This window comes from Zingiber officinale, chromosome 1A (genome assembly GCF_018446385.1).
Source record: "Zingiber officinale cultivar Zhangliang chromosome 1A, Zo_v1.1, whole genome shotgun sequence".
Taxonomy (NCBI): Eukaryota; Viridiplantae; Streptophyta; class Magnoliopsida; order Zingiberales; family Zingiberaceae; genus Zingiber; species Zingiber officinale.
Genome location: NC_055987.1, coordinates 103,772,993 through 103,791,113, shown reverse-complemented (window position 1 = coordinate 103,791,113; position 18,121 = coordinate 103,772,993). Strand labels below are relative to the sequence as shown.

Below are 18,121 nucleotides of genomic sequence, written 5' to 3'. Positions count from 1 at the left end.
AGTCTCCCCCCATAACTTATTGAATGTTGCAAATGCTCTTTCTTATAGTCGTAGTTCTAGATGTTGGAAAGTATTTCTCTAAAATGCCCTCTTCATATCAATCCAACTTGTAATGAATCCAACTGAAAGATAATATAACCATTCTTTTGCTACTCCTGAAAAGGAAAATAGGAAGGCTCTCAACTTGATATCCTCCTCTGAAATGCCCTGTGGTTTCATAGTGGATCAAACCACATGAAACTCATGCAAATTCCTGTTAGGATCTTCTCCTGATAAACCTTGAAACTTGGGAAGTAAATGAATTAAACCTGATATGAGCTCAAAATCTACTACCAAGTCTGGATAAGTAATGCAAGAATACTTGTAGACCATATCAGGAGCTGCAAGCTCCTTCATAGTTAGATTGTTCTCTGCCATTGAAGTATCTAAATCTTGAAAACTACTTTCAAAAATTTCTAGCCTCTCCTAAATCCTCAGAACTCTAAAAGTCCTCTCAATCTCTGGATCAAGATCAAGTAACTTATCACATGAAGACTTGGTCATACAATAGAATCAATAATTAGAACACAAGTAAATAGACAATTAAATCAAGAAAATGGAAACAAAGAAAAGATAAAACTATGCACAATCTAAAAACAAACTAAATGATCGAAAAAAATTTAGGTATCTCTATAATGATATGATATTGTCCACTTTAGGCCTAAGCCCTCATGGTTTTGCTCTTGGGCTCTACCCAAAAGTCTTCATGCTAATGGAGATATCTTTTTTTTATAAACCCATGATCTTTCCCACGTGTTTTCAATGTGAGACTATGTTTACAATCTTGCAACCCTAACAATCCCCCCTCAAACAAAGGACCACAGGGTCCCCCTCAAGGATCGGGGCACTCTTGACCTACTAAGGACCTTCCTTCGAGCATCGGGTCACCTTGACCTGCTTAGGGACTCCCCTACTTTGTTCAAGGTTTCACCTACATGGTTCAATCTGGATCATGGCTCTGGCGCATGCTTCTTTCGGCGGTTAGTGCAGTGAAGAGTGACTTCGCTCTGATACCAATTGAAGGATCGAAAAGAATTTAGATATCTACATAATGATATGATATTGTCCACTTTGGGCCTAAGCCCTCATGGTTTTGCTCTTGGGCTCTACCCAAAAGACCTCATGTCAATGGAGATATCTTTTTCTTATAAACCCATTATCTTTCCCATGCGTTACTAATGTGGGACTATATTTGAAATCTTGCAACCCCAACACAAACAAACACTACTAGTTCTTGGCAATGACACCAAAATTTGATGGACTCATTATTAATGTCACAAGTGCAAACTAAATTAACAATTTATAATCAATGAAACCCCTCAACTAAACAATAATGATATAATATAGAGTCCAAGGTCGAATCTCTTAAGGAACTAACAATAGGATGTTTGTTTTATATAAAGAAGATCATTTGTTTTATATAAAGAAGATCATAAGCTATGTTTTTAGGGGTTTTATATGAAAATGGGTTTTGGATTTTGTTTAGTCCAAGATTAAGAAACAAAATGCAGAAAAGAAAAGACAATTATACTTAAACTAAATCTGATCTTTTGCAAACAACAAACCCTAATTGCAACTAAAAACTTAACATCCAACAAGTAATCTAAGCTACTCATTAACAAGAAACAAAGCTAATTGGAACTAAAGTAACAAATAAACTAATTAATAAGAATCAAAATGCAACTAAAGAAAAACTAAGATTATGAATCAAACTAATCAAATGTAACAAGTTTTATTCAAAATTAGCAAGAAATGCAAAATTAAAACTAAATTATCCACATTCAAATACAACCAACTTCACAAGTCACACATCCTTGCCGTCACACAAGTGCCAAAGAAGAAACCCTCTTCTTTGGAAATCAATGAAAAATAAGAAGAAATCTCTTGAACATGGATTCAATCTGAACTTGTAAACTTCACCAAAGAAACCATCTCCAATGATGAAAATAAATTTAAACTGAAACTGAAAGTTGTAAAATTTTAGAATATAGATTTCTAAACTAATTGAAGGAATGTGGAGTTGTGGATGAGTGGAATGATGTTGAGAATTGCCAAGAATCACCAGAGAACCCCTTCGATGATTGTTGATAAAGGAATGAAAAAGATGCTGAGATGTAGTAGAAAATGTAGTGAGTGTTCAAAAATAAGCAAACTCGCCAAAGAAATCCTCTTCGGCAAGATTCTAGAAGCACAAACATCGCCCAGTAGTTGCCTTGAACTTCTAATAATGATTGTGTAGCTTGAGAAGGAGGAAGAAAATGAGAATGGGAGCTACAAAGGAGAATGGCGATACAGAAAATTGGTGATGAACAGTACGCGTAGCCATTGTTCATTCATGAATTTTTAGTTTTTTATACCCTTGGTTGAACCTGAATTGCATCTGGTTTGGGTCTAGTTTAGTGGGAATTTTAGGGTTTTGGTGAGAGGATTTGACTTGGGTCAGGCTCAATGGGTTGGCTTTATGAAATGGGTTGGAATCAAATTGAATGTCAATCATCTCCAATTGAATTGAACCCACTCTCAAGTGAACCTTGCTTCTTCTTTAATGAACTTCTTGGGCTAGATATTGGTTTGGTTTAATCAACTTCATGGCTTATCTTTGATTTCCTACAACAATCATGAATAATGCCAAAATTTGATAGAAATTATAACAAGTTCCAAACTATATCCAAATTTGTAAATCATGGTATTAAACAATATTTAATTGAACAAGAGGATAAGAAAATATTAAGTATAAGGGCTAAAATAATATCAAAAAATGTTAATTATCAGTAGCTCAACCAGAAATTCATAGTAGATCAAATTGACTGGATACTAGGCAAAGACAAAAGTCCTAGTGGATACAAGGCAAAGGGAAAGCCTTAGTTAAGGCTAGGCAAAGAAGTCCTGATTAGTGGGATTGGGTAAGAAGACTTGATAGATAAAGCACACCAGGCAGGAAGTCTAGAAGGTTTGGAGAACCAGACGTCTAGCAGGTTGATGGGTCTAGAGGATCGGACATCGAGAGGAAGTTCTAGGGGTTAGAGGATTTGATTCCGAGTAGGAAGTCCAAACAAGTTTGGAGAATCAGATGTTTGGCATGTGAGGTAAACTCTCCTGAGTGGAGTAGGTGAGGGTACGTTCTCTTGAAGGGATAGTAAGCGTCAGTCCAACCTAGGGTTTCATGGAAAATCTAAAAGTCAGGACCAAATAGCACTAAGAATGCCAAAACTATTTTATATCTATTTTATATTATTCTTGTGTGCTAACTCTATGTTGTAGAGACATACATACGTAGATCTTCGAATTTTGCACGCATGGCCATTGACAAAATCAGATTTCAAGTTCCGAATCAAAAGTTATTGTCTCTAGAAGTGTTGGTTAGTCCTAGGAAAATCGTACTGGTTCCACTGTACTAAAATTTTTTACAAGTGTCGAACCTTTCCTTAAATAACATATTGTGTTCTTTAGAAGTTAAATTAAGAATCGCAGACAGAACTTAACATCATTGATTCCAAATTTAACTTATCTGTTCTTGATGGTTTAGATTTGGATCGCAAGCGGAACTTAACACTATTGATCCAAATCCACCTATGTTATTAATTCCATTAAATATTAATTTCTAAAATTAGCTTCCAGGACTGCATGGCGAGGCACATGGCTTTCTTGGGTATGGGAGCATCCACCACCGCCTAGACAAAGCCTTTTAAGGAAAGCTAATATTTAATTTCCTTAAATAACTCTAGGTTAACCAAAAAGAATAATCGAATCACAAATTCAAAAAATAAAACAAAAGAAACACAAATTCAAAACAAATCCGAAAACTCTAGAATCATATGCCTCTTGTGTTTGGTATTTCCAAAAATAACTATACAAAGAAAACTAGTATGATGCGGAAAATAATTACTAGTTATACCTTTCTTTGTAAGCAAAAATAACCTCTTGATCTTCTATCGTATTCCTCTTCTAATCTCGGACGTTGTGTGGGCAACGATCTTCCGAGATGAGAATCCACCTAAGCCACCTTCTTCTCCAAGAAAGATTCGGCCACCACAATTCTCCAAGAGAAGTAGAGGTCCGGCCACCACCACCAAGCTCCAAGAGATGTTAGAAACAAAACCTCCTTTCTCTCCTTCTCCTAGCTAGATCCGGCCATCAACAAGAGCTCCAAGAGAAGATGAAACTGGCCACTAAAGAGGAAGAGAAGAGGAGAGGGAAAACCTCTAGGGCCGGCCACACCAAGGAGAAAAAGAGAGGAAGAAAAGAATAGAGTCGTTAGCCATGAAGGCACCTCTACCCCCTCTTTTATAATCCTTTGGCTTGGCAAATAAGGAAATTTAAATAAAAACTTCCTTAATTCTTTTTCCATGAAAAGGACCAATTCCTCCTCTCAGTCCCTATCATAGTCTCTTGTATATAGAAAATTATACACACCTTCCTACCCACCCTTAGGTGGTCGGCCAAGCAAGCTTGGAGTCCAAGCTTGGGCCGGCCAAGCCAAAGGATTAAGCCAAGTTAAGTGGCCAGCCATGGCTTGGAGGCCAAGCTTAATTGGCCGACCATATTAAAAGGATTTTATTTTATTTAAAAATCTCTCCTTATGTGGAAGCAATGATTTAAAATAAGAGTTTAAAAATTAAATATTTTCTTTTATAGTTTTCTACAAAAGATTAAGAGAAAGATTAGATATCTTTCCTTATTTGTAGTTAAAGGGAAGATTTTAATTTTGAAGAAAACTTTTCTTTTTGAAAATCATCCACATGTTTTAAAAGAGAGATTTTAATTTATAAAATTTCCTTTTATAACCAACTATAAAGGGAAAATTATTAGAGAAATTTTTATTTTAAAAATTTCCAGAAACAAATTAGGAAGTTTTAATTCTTGTGTTATTAAAACTTTCCTTCCTTGGAGCTATGAGGTGGTCGGCCATGTTGATTTAAGAAAAGGAAATTGTTTTTAATAAATTAAATTTTCCTTTTCATGGCAAAGAAATTAAGGAAGTTTTTATTTAAATTTTCTTATTTACCAAAACCAAGGAATATAAAAGAGGGGGTAGAGGTGCCTCACCTTACAACCTATCTTCTATAGTTTCTCCCTTTTTCCTTGGTGGTGGCCGGCCCTTGCTCCTTTGCTTCTCCTCTTCTCTTCTTCTTTGGTGGCCGGCAGCATCATCCCTTGGAGCTTTGTGGTGGTGGCCGAATCTTGCTTGGAGGAGAAGGAGAGAAAGGAGGCTTTGTTTCTAGCATCCCTTGGAGCTTGGTGGTGGTGGCCGAAACTCATCATCTCATAGAGAGGAGCTTGGCCAAAACTTGCAAGAAGGAAGAAGAAGGGTTTGGGTGGTTCTCATCTCGGTAGATCATTGCCCACACAACGTCCGAGATAAGAAGAGGAATACGGTAGAAGATCAAGAGGTTGTTGCTTACAAAGAAATGTATAACTAGTAATTATCTTCCGCATCATACTAGTTTTCTTTGTATGAATTCCAAACACAAGAGGCATATAATTCTAGGTTTCAAATTTGTGATTCGAGTTTGTACTTTTTTTTCAAATTTGTGATTCGATTGTTCTTTTTGGTTAAACCTAGGGTTATATAAGGAAATTAAATATTATATTTCATTGAAAGGCTTTGTCTAGGAAGTGGTGGTTGCTCCCATATCCAAGAATGCCTAGTGCCTGCCATGTTTAACCTGGAAGCCGATTTCTGAAATTAATATTTAATTGAATTTGTAACATGGGTGGATTTGGATCAATAATGTTAAGCATCGTTTGTGATCCAAGTCTAAACCACTAAGAACAGATAAGTTAAATTTGGAATTAATAATGTTAAGTTCTGTTTATGATTCCGAATTTAATTTCTAAAGAACATAATAGTTTGTTAGGAAAGGTTCAACACTTGTACAAAATTTTTGTACAGTGGAACCGGTACGATATTCCTAAGATCAACCAACACCTAGTAGGAGAGTGCTTGATAAAGATTAAAATCTCTTCTTGGGTTCTTTTTGGGTTTTCTTCTTAAAAGTGGTGTTGTGGTATTTTGAACTAAATCCTAGATTAAAATCAAAATGCAAACCAGTAAAAGAGAAGAAAATTATCTAAATCTAATCTAAAGCAGAATTTAAATTCAACAAGAAAGCTAAATTTCTTAACAAGGAAAGGATACTTATCCTAAAGTAATTAGAAAAGCAACCAAGCTTAAGATCAACACAACTCAACTAGAATTTGTAGAAAATTTCAGCAATGAACAGCAAAGTTGAAAACAGAATGAACACTAAGAATTGCTATTTCCAAAAATAGAATTTTCTGAATTAAACAAAGAACAAAATTGCAGAATCTAAATTTTCAGAAAGCATAAATGCAATACCAAGGTTTCAAGAACAGAAAATTGCTCAAAAAAAGATGCAGGAATAAAGGAACTACTTAAAGTAAACTATCCACACTTAATCCAAATCATTCGTCTAACCACACCCTCTTGTCGTCACACAAGAGACTGGAAATGAAATCTGCGGCTCCAGAAATCAGAGGAGAAGATTAAGGAAACTTTTGAACTTGGGCTCAATTTGATCTTACAAACTTCACCAAAGAAACCCTCTTTGATGCTGAAATCAGGACCAAACCAAGGTTGAAAACACAGAAAATTTGGAATCTGCAGATCAAAGCTGATTGAGGATTTGCGAGGTTATGTGATGAATGGAGAGGCTATTGGAAACCACCAAATCAGAACCCCTCCAATGATCGCCATTGAAGAATGGAACACCAAATTTGCTTTCCTCACTGCATCTAGCAAATCTGGCGGAAATGACCGGAGAGCTCAGATCTGCGTCCACCTCACTGTCGAGACTCTCTAACGAGATTCCAGCTACAATAATGTCGCCCAGTAGTTTCCCTAAGCTTCCGCAATTACCGTGTAGCTTGAGGAAGAAGAATGGGAGTTGCGATGAAGAGAAAACGCGGAAGGAGAAGGATTTAGCATGATGAACAGTAGGCGCAACCACTGTTCATCCGTGAGTTTTCTGGTATTTATACCTTGGTCCAATTGAACCAGAATTAGGTTAAATCCTGGTCTTCTCCACTTGGTTGAATTCCTCTTGAGTTGATTGGGCTTCACTTGAATCATGTATCAATTCCTATATCCTACAAGACCCAATTCAAATGGTGAGGAATATATCATGATTTAAGAAATGAAATGAAATTTAGCTCCAAACAATTCTCAATTTACAAACAATCTAAATTGTGTCAAGTAGCAAATAAAATTAGCTAATTAGTCGCCATATCAACCAAGAAATGAGCTCAAATAAATGAGTTATCAAATCCCCCACACTTATTCTTGTGTGTCTCGTACAAGTAAACCAACTAAGGAAATAACTAATGTGGTATCCCCTAACAATTCTCCTTCATGTTAGAAAATGATTAAAGCAAGCTATCTAGGATATTAAGTTTCAACAACTCAAGCTATCATGAACTCCATTCTTACCTTGGTTTAACACATAATAATCTCATCCATCATGAATAAAATGAAAATGATAACACATCTAATTCTCACAAGGTAATTTTTAGTGACTCTCATCCTAACTTCAATTTCTTGGAATGGTAGAGATCACTCAAGCTACTCATGGCATAAGCACTACCATATGCTTTCTTCTCATCTAATTTTCACCACTACTACAGATATTAAGATGCAAAATTATGAAGATCTATTACAATTTTAAAGGAAAGCAAAATCATATGTAAATGAAAGAGTTAGTGTTTGGAAAAATAGTGAGAAAAACAAAGGTACAAGTGAAGGTGGAAGACGAAGACATGGAACTGGAATGCTACGTGATGACTTTTGACCATGGCATCAAACTCTACATCTTAAATCTGACTTCTAATGTTCCTAAACTTTGACTTCCGCACTACTCTATGTTCCTTTCCCTGAACACACTGATCAATTTAATCAGTGCTCAAGCACTTAATTCAACTTATTTGCTCTGAGTTATTCTCAGAATCTAGTTGGTTTCAGTTCTGCCTAATTCAGAAATTGCATGATTTCAGCTAATTCTGCATTCTAGTCCTCTCAGTTTCAATGTTTTAGATTGCCTTGAATTCTCTGACCAATATTTGAAATTTAAAACTCCATAAAACATCTTATTGAGCATTCAATAAACAACAACTTAAATTCTGTTCATTCCAACTCAAACACATTGAAATTCAGGTTGGCACAACCCTACAATTCAAATCTGCATTCCTGCTTTGTAGAGATTCCAGCTTCAAACTTAATACCATTTCTTTTTTATATTTTGATCTCACCTTATCTCTAGAATTCACTTCTGGCTTGAAATCCAACAAGGACTTAATGTACTACACAAACATAACCTTTCAGCATTTTTTTTCAACTCAAATTCCAGCAATCGGGTTATTTTCATATTCCAATCCAGTAGTTTGATTCAGCATTTACAACTTCATTTCCAGCAAAACATGACCTGGATTCCATTTCTATTCTTTGCATTCTTTTAAATCAGAAACTAAGCTTACAATAGGAATCTGGTCCAAGAAAATTGGCACACTAATAAACTCCAACAGCAGCCTCAAATAATTCAGTTTTCCAGATTTCCATTTTAGCATTCTACAGCTTTTACATTATGTTTCTGTTTCAAAATTGAATGACTTGACATTTCAAGAATCAAAGCCTTTTATGCTTCTTCATTAATTTGGTTAAATTCAGTTGGAGTTCCAATCTTAATTCCCATTTTCATATTTTGAGCAGCTTAACTTCACAGTTCCAATTTCAATCATCTCATCATCTGTTCTGATTTCGTATTTCTGATCAAGCTTTAATCTAATATCCCTCTAGATTGTTTCATTTAAGATTCACTCAATAATAGCTTGATTCACATTCTGATATAGCTTAGACGGATCAATTCAAACTTTGACACAACTTAAACTTTGACACAACTTCATTGAATTTCAATTTCCAGCTCCTGTAATTTCTGCATTTCTACATTTGCTTCTAACTCAGGATTCGTAACATTGCCTCTCCAATTTGATCTCACTTATCCCATTCCATTTCCTTAACACTTGATATTCATGTAAAAAGGAATACATTACAAGTGCACTGGACAGCTCTCAGCTTTTACAGATTTGCATAGTTTCTGCATTTACCTCACAGAATTCTGAATTTTCATATTGGTACACTTGATATCCAAATCTGATGTTACTGCTTTCTCACTTCAAGCTTCAACGGTTTATTTCTATAAGACTTTACAATCATTTAATCAAATAATAGCTTCATTTCCATCTTGTTTTAGATTCATAACATCTATTAAAAGGTTTAGTGCAATTTCAGAATTCTAGATTTACAGGAATTCATGGTTTGAACTCATTCCTTAAGCCCTTCCTGAATAAAATTTCAGAATTTGTAAATTAAGGAAATTTCAGTTTGTAACGTGGAGACTTCAACTTCACAAAGAGTTGTATTTAGTACAGAATCAATACAAAGTTGAATTCCAGTGCTTACTGTTCAGAATCAGCACATAAGATTGGCACTAAATAGGACCTTGAGGACTTACTGTTCCAACAATAATTTCTCTTTATTTCTGATATAATTTTGATAAAAACTTTAAATTTGAATACCAATCTGTTTATCCACTTCTTTGTTTCATTCTTCATTTTATAACCTTTCTGCAAATTTCTGCGAATTTAAAATCCAGTGATGTTTCCTAAATTCAGTAATCTTCATTAACCTGTCATTTGTACAATTTCCTGAATCATTTCCGAATTGCAACCTGCATTTCACATTTAATGTCCATTGCACTAAATCTTTTCTGAAGTTCATCTTGTAACACATTGAATTTCCGAAGAATAGTCCAAAGCTCAAAACACTAAACACTTAACACTTCCCCCACACTTGTTCTTTTGTCCGTCCCGACCAAAATAAGATCATCACATAATATCCCAAGTATCCACATCCAGAAATAGTAAAACATGAGAAAAGATAAAGATATGATGATTCATGCAAAAAAAAGTAGCAAAGATAACTTGTGGGAAATGTGAAAATTGAATAACCTTCATAAAGATAACTCAATCTCTAGTCAAGTGGCTTTTAAAAGACTTAAGCAAGTTCTAAAGTGACAAAAACCACAAGTGCATCACAAAATTAGGCTCAACCCTCACTAGGTAAGAAAAAGTTATCATTCACTTCATCAATCTAGAATTCATCACTAAGTCTTAACCTCATGTAATTTTAAAATCCATTCAGCAACATAGTCCCAAAACTTAACATTCAAATTTAACTTGCTTTTAAAATCTCTAAAATGATATCAAGAAGTATAAAGGGGGTACAATTTATTCCTAAACCCAAAACTTCTTTGCGGAAATGAAATGAAAATGACCAAGCATAAAGAAATGATATCTACAATGAAGGATTTATTTTCAAAAACTGAAATCAGCATTATCGTAAGCATAAAACCAAGGAGTTATTCTTGCAAGAAAGTAAAGGAATGGATATCTACAAATGACAAGTAAAAGATAAGATGGAACACACTCCACTTCAAGTTGGGTAAATGGCATCCATATGGTCCAATCTGTCCACCTCTAGCACGTTAACTCCCTCATGAAATTTCTTGAGTCGGTGACCATTCACTTTGAACGTTTGACCAGTAGCAACTTCCTGTATCTCTATCACACCATATGGAAAAATATTAGTAACACAAAAGGACCCTCCCATCTGGATCTCAACTTACCCTTAATTAATTTCAGACGTGACTTATACAAAAGCACTTTATCACCAATTTTGAATTCTTTTACCACAATGTGCTTGTCATGAAAGTTCTTAATCTTTTCCTTGTAAATCTGTGAATTCTCATAGGCTTCCAATCTAATCTCCTCAAGTTCTTGAAGTTGCAATTTCCTTTCCTCTCCAGTAGTGCTAGTATCGAAGTTGCATGCTTTTACTGCCCAATATGCCCTATGCTCAATCTCAACTGGAAGATGGCAAGCTTTTCCATACACAATTCTGAATGGAGACATTCCTATAGGGGTCTTGAAAGCAGTTCTATAAGCCCATAATGCATCATCAAGCCTTTTGCTCCAATCCTTCCTGTCAGATCCCAGAGTCTTTTCAAGAATTGATTTAACTTCCCTATTAGACACTTCATCTTGCCCATTTGTCTGAGTGTGGTAGAGAGTAGAAATCTTGTGCACAACCCCCTATTTTCTCATCAAAGCTTTCATGTGTCTGTTACAAAAGTGAGACCCTTGATCACTGATGATCACCCTGGGTACTCCAAACCTGCAAAAGATGTGTGACCTGACAAAACTAACAACCACTGAAGAATCATCAGTCCTGGTGGGAATGGGCTCCACCCATTTAGAAACATAATCAACTGCCAATAAAATGTATAGAAATCCATAAGAGATAGGAAATGAACCCATAAAATCAATTCCACAAACATCAAAAATTTCACAAAACAACATAGTTTGTTGGGGCATTTCATTCCTAGGGCCTATGTTTCCAGTTCGCTGACACCTATTACATGATTTATAAAAGACATATGCATCATGAAATAGGGTGGGTCAATATAATCCACACTCTAACACTTTCCTAGCAGTTCTCTGGGGTCCAAAATGCCCACCACATGCTAATGAATGGCAAAGAGTAAGCACAGAATGAAACTCATAATCAAGAATACATCTCTTAATGATCTGATCACTACAAAACTTCCACAAGCAAGGATCATCCCACACATAGAATTTTGAATCAGTTTTTAATTTATCTTTTTAAGATTTTGAAAATTGTGTGGGATAAACATGTGCTACTAAAAAATTAACCAAATCTGCATACCATGGTGGCTCACTATGCAGCTGTAGGAAGTGCTCATCTGGAAATTCATCAGCAATATCTGTGTGGTCAAATTCTCCCTCGATCCTGCTCAGGTGATCTGCCACTAGGTTATCCCTTCCACTCCTATCACGTATCTCCACGTCGAATTCTTGGAGAAGAAGCATCCATCTGATCAACCTAGGTTTTGCATCTGGATTCTTGAGGAGGTACTTCAAAGCTGCATGATCAGAAAATACAATTACATGAGAACACAACAAGTATGATCTGAATTTATCCAAAGTAAAAAAACAATAGAAAGAAGCTCTTTTTTTGTTATGGTGTAGTTTGCTTGTGCAGCATCCAAAGTCTTGGAAGCGTAGCAAATAACGTGTGGTGCTTCATCCACTCTCTGTACAAGTACAGCTCCCATTGCATAATTTGAAGCATCACACATCAACTCAAAAGGAAGGCTCCAATCTGGTGGGCTAATGATGGGTGCTGTAACAAGAGCTTCTTTCAGCTTCTCATAAGCCTCTCTGCACTTCTGATCAAAATGGAAAGTCACATCCTTCTGCAGTAACTGAGTCAATGGAAGAGCAATTTTGCTGAAGTCTCGTATAAATCTCCTATAGAAACCTGCATGACCAAGGAAAGCTCGAACCTCCCGCACGCATGCGGGGTAAGATAAAGAAGATATAACACTAATTTTAGCAGGATCTACCTCAATATCTTTCCTAGAGACTATATGACCTAGAACAATTCCATGCTCAACCATGAAGTGGCATTTATCAAAATTTAAAACCAAATCTATCTCAATGCAATGACTCAAAACTCGAGATAAATTTTCCAAACATGCATCGAAAGATGAACCGTAAACCAAAAAGTCATCCATGAAAACCTCCATGTAATGCTCTAATAAATCACCAAAAATGCTTACCATACATCGCTGGAAGGTCCTTGGTGTGTTGTAAAGTCCGAATGGCATACGTCTGTAAGCGAATGTTCCAAAGGGGCAAGTGAAGGTGGTCTTCTATTGATCCTCAAGAGCGATGCAAATATGAAAATATCCTGTATATCCATCAAGGAAGCAATAGTGAGACTTCCTTGCCAATATCTCCAACATCTGATCAATAAAAGGCAATGGGTAGTGGTCCTTTCTGCTAGCCTGATTCAGTTTCTTATAGTCCACACAAACTCTCCATGAATTCTGAATTCTGGTAGGCACCAACTCATTGTCTTCATTAGCTACCACTGTAATGCCTGACTTCTTGGGAACCATATGGATCGGACTTACCCATTTACTATTATAAATAGGGTAAATAATGCTAGCCTGTAAAAGTTGAGTCACCTCTTTCTTTACAACATTGAGTATCATTGGGTTAAGTCTTCTCTGTGGTTGTCTCACTGGTTTCACATCCTCCTTTAAATAAATCCGGTGCATGCAAATAGAAGGACTGATACCAGGAATATCAACAAGTGTCCACCCCATAGCTTTCCTATGTTGTCTCAGAATTCCTAATAATCTCTATTCTTGCTCTGGCTCTAAATTCTGGGCTATAATAATGGGTAGCTACTGTTCTTCTCCTAAAAATGCATACTTAAGTTGTTTAGGTAGGGCCTTCAACTCTGGTTGTTGCTCATCAATAACTGACTGTAGTGATTCTTGGAGTATTGCTTCCTTTGTGCAATCCCCTACATTTACATATCACCATTTCCTGATTCAGGTGACAATTCAATCAAAAAATGTGATTCTTTAGATATTGCTTCCACTGTGCAATCCCCTACACCTAAATATTCACCCTTCAACGAAAATGTACCACAGATAGGCCTCAACTCAACTGCTTCAAAATTACCATCAACATCAGCAGAGACCTCAGAATCATATTTGCATTCGTCACTCTCAGAAATATCCAGCCGAGACACAAATCGAGAAATCAAGTCCATGCTAGTCAACTCATTTGATATATCAATGCTAAGAATAGAGTGGTCCTCTGACCGATGCTTCATAGCATCAAATAAACTAAACTAAACCATTGTATCTGTAAACTCCATTGATAATGTTCCTACATGTACATCAATCTTTGTTCTTGCAGTCTTCAGGAATGGTCTACCAAGAATGAGTGGTGATCTATTTGCAAGTAAATCTCCCTCCATATCCAGGATGTAGAATCTACAGGAAAAATAAGTTCTCTCACCTTCACCAACACATCTTCAATCACTCCAGCAAGATGAGCTTGGCTACGGTCAGCTAACTGAATAATAATTCCTGTCTGCTGTAGAGGACCAATTCCAAGTGTTTGAAAGACTGACTTTGGCATCATATTGATTGATGCTCCTAAATTCAACATAGCATCTTCGAAAACACAACTTCCAATCTCACAAGTCATAGTGAACACTCCAGGATCTTCATATTTTTTTGGAACTGGCTGAATAAGGGTTGAAACATTCTTTCCCATGCTGATCAATTCATTCCCCTTCAATTTCTTTTTGTGGACACATAAATCCTTGAGAAACATAGCATATTTTGGAATTTGCTTGATCATTGTCAACAAAGGCACATTCACCTCCACTTTGCTAAATAAATTCACAAGGTCTTGAAATTCTCTAGCTTTTTCTTCCTCTACATTCTTTCTTTGCTGGACTTTCTTTGAGGAAAAGGCAAAGGGATGTGAATATCAGCATCTTGTTGCTGTGAATTTCTATCCAAATTCTGAGTTGCTGTTGGAGCTACTGTTGAGCCATCAAGTTGAGTAGGATCTGATAATACTGGCTATATAGAATCCGATCGACCAGTTCCAACATTTCCAAATAGTGAAGAATCTATTTGGGCTAAAGATGCTGGAAAATTTTGAAACTTATTTGCACCAAAATTTAACTTATTTTGAACAACATCTGGAGGTTGCACAACATTCGTTGAAGCTGGAATTGAATTTGATGAGACCAGATTTGATCCACTTGGAACATTCTGAATTAATTCTAAAGTTGTCTTGCCACTTTGCAGAGTCAATGCACTAACATTTCCCTTAGGATTTGGAATTGTTTGTGAAGGCAATTGACTTGATCCTTGGGCTTGCATTTGATTTATGTTACTTGCTAGCTGGCCAATTTGTCTCTCAATGTTTTGCAAAGCTGAATCAGTCCTCTGTTGATGTTGCTGATGCTGTAAAACTAATTGTTGTTGTTGCAAAATCTGTTACATCATGTTGGTTGGTCCTAGGAAGATCATACCGGTTCCACTATACAAAAATTTTGTACAAGTGTCAAACTTTTCCTAAACAACATATTGTGTTCTTTAGAAATTAAATTAGGAATCACAAACGGAACTTAACATTATTGATTCCAAATTTAACTTATCTGTTCTTTAATTATTTAGATTTGGATCGCACCCGATGCTTAACATTATTGATCCAAATCCACCTATGTTATAAATTCAATTAAATATTAATTTCCAAAATTGGCTTCCAGGACTACATGGCGAGGCACTAGTCCTTCTTGTGTATGAGATCATCCACCACATCCTAGACAAAGCCTTTTACAGAAATCTAATATTTAATTTCCTTATATAACTCTAGGTTTAACCAAAAAGAAGAATCGAATCACAAATTCAAAAAATAAAAAAACAAACTCAAATCTCAAATTTGAAACTCTAGAATCATATGCCTCTTGTGTTTGGAATTCAAACAAAGAAAAACTAGCATGATGCGGAAAATAATTACTAGCTATATCTTTCTTTGTATGCAACGACCTCTTGATCTTCTGCCATATTCCTCGCCTCCTCTTGGACGTCGTGTGGGCGATGAACCTCCAAGATGAACACCACCCTAAAGCTCCTCCTCCTTCTCTAAGTTTCGGCCACAACCACCACCAAGGAACAAAAGAGAGCAAGGGGAAACGAAAGGGGAGAGGGTCGGCCACAAGAGAGAGCACAAGCAAGAGAATAAGAATTGATACATCATGAGGCCTCTCCTCACCTTCTTTTATAATACTTGCCCAAGGCAAATAAGGAAAGATTTTTACAAAAAATTAAAATCTTCCTCTTGTTTTCCTGTCCTCCTTTTTAATTCCTTTTTCTCCTCTTAATTGATTGAATGGTCGGCCCCTTGCTTGGGCACCAAGCAAGGATGGCCGGCCCTTAAAAGAAGAAAAATATATCTTGTAAAAATTTTATAAGCAAAGAAGGAAAGCTCTTATAAAATTTTACAAGCTCTCTTTTAATTTCCTAATGTGGATGTTTTAAAAAAGGAAAATTTTAAAACAAGTTTTAAGATTCAAAACTTCTCATTTAAAATTTCCTTTTTTAACATGGTTACAAAAAAGGAAAGTTTTAAATTTAAAACTTTCTTTTTAAAAACCATATGGATGGTTAAAAAAGGAAAGTTTTAAAACTTTTAAAACTTTCTTTTAAACCATGTGGCCTAATTCAAATAAGGAAAGTTTTATAATTTTAAAATCTCTCTTTTTAAAACTTGTAGATATCTACAAAGAGAAGATTTTAAAAATTCAAAACATCCCTCATACTTTGAATTATGTGGCCGGCCCCCTTCTTGCTTGGGTGCCAAGCAAGAGGTCGGCCCCTTTGAGAAGGAAGTGGCCGGCCCCATGGCTTGGTCACCAAGCAATGGGTCGACCCCCTCTTTGACACCAAGATGGGTTTTTCATGAGTGGATATGAGGTATTAATGAGGCTATGACAAGGACCTAGAGGAGAAATTAGTTTTGGCCTCCCGACGAGCTCGAGTATCCCGTGTTCGGCCCAAACACACAAGTTAAGTTCATCAATAATAATTCATTCCACTAGAGAGTTATCATTGCACTACCGCACCAATCTCAAATTACATTATGGGCTCCTTCTTATCATGAGTGTGTTAATCTCCCTGTGTTTAAGATATCAGATGCCCACTAATTAATTGAGTTACTAACAACTCATTTTAATTAATGTCTTAATCCAAGAGTAGTACCACTCAACATTATCGTCATGTCAGACTAAGTCCACCTGTAGGGTTTAACATGACAATCCTTATGAGCTCCTCTTGGGAACATTATCAACCTAGATTACTAGGACACAGTTTCCTTCTATAATCAACAACACACACTATAAGTAATATCATTTCCCCACTTATCGGACCTTTTGATTTATCGAACTAAATCTCACCCTTTGATAAGTCAAAGAAATAAATATTAAATATATGTGCTTGTCATTATATTAGGATTAAGAGCACACACTTCCATAATAACCGAGGTCTTGTTCTTTTATTTAGTCAGTATAAAAAGAAACTGCCTCAATGGTCTTACTCAATACACTCTAAGTGTACTAGTGTAATTATATAGTCAAGATAAACTAATACCTAATTACACTACGACTGTTCTGATGGCTTGTTCCTTTCCATCTCAGTCGTGAGCTACTGTTTATAATTTATAAGGAACTAATAACATGATCTTCTGTGTGTGACACCACACACCATGTTATCTATAATATAAATTAATTGAACAACTACACTTAGCATATAAATGTAGACATTTTTTACCAATGTGATTCTTTATTTTAAAATAAATTTTTACAAAAGCTAAGCTTTTAGTATATACTCTAACAATCTCCCACTTATACTAAAAGACTAAGCTGTCATATCCGCTGTCATACATCTGATTCTCATCCCCTCCACATGTCGATCAAAAGCTTTCGTCGGAAGGGCCTTAGTGAAAGGATCTGCCAGGTTATCTGCTAATGCATTTTTTCACATTGGATCTACAAATGTCTCCTACTTGGAACTCATCTAGTAAATAACTACACCATTGAAATAAAACACATAATCTTGCTGCAATTCCAGATCATCCTGATTATCTGAAAACTAGCGTCAGTATATCCTCTAAAGACCAATTCCTTGTCTCCTCTAAAAACTAAGAACATCTTCTTTGTTCTTCTAAGATACTTAAGGATAGTCTTTACCGCAGTCTAATGACTCTTTTTAGGATCTGACTGATATCTACTCATCATGCTTAAAGCATATGAGATATTTGGTCGAGTGAATATAATAGCATACATTATCGACCCTATAACTGAAGCATAAGGTATTTTGCCTATTCTACTTCTCTCCTCTTGTGTCTTTGAACATATAGCCTTGGAAAGATGTACACCATGTGACACTAGTAAATGTCCTCTCATGGAGCCCTGCATACCGAATCTATTCAACTTTTTGTCAATATATGTTTCGCATCACTAAGATCTTTCATTGAGAAACACTCTCCCAGCCAAGTCTTGGTAGATTCTAGGCTACGGATGTCATTGCCTATAAGAAGTATATCATTAACA

General features: G+C 35.9%; 1 protein-coding gene across 1 annotated transcript; it reads right to left on the bottom strand.

Moving 5' to 3' along the window:
- Positions 1-10,543: 10,543 nt before the first annotated feature.
- LOC122001034 lies at positions 10,544-12,719 on the bottom strand. The gene is made up of 6 exons (XM_042555593.1): positions 12,266-12,719; positions 11,837-12,053; positions 11,424-11,521; positions 11,317-11,378; positions 10,737-11,202; positions 10,544-10,671 (listed from the first exon to the last, which is right to left on the bottom strand). Exons 1-6 carry the CDS (start codon positions 12,717-12,719, stop codon positions 10,544-10,546), a joined length of 1,425 nt encoding a protein of 474 aa, XP_042411527.1.
- Positions 12,720-18,121: the final 5,402 nt, after the last annotated feature.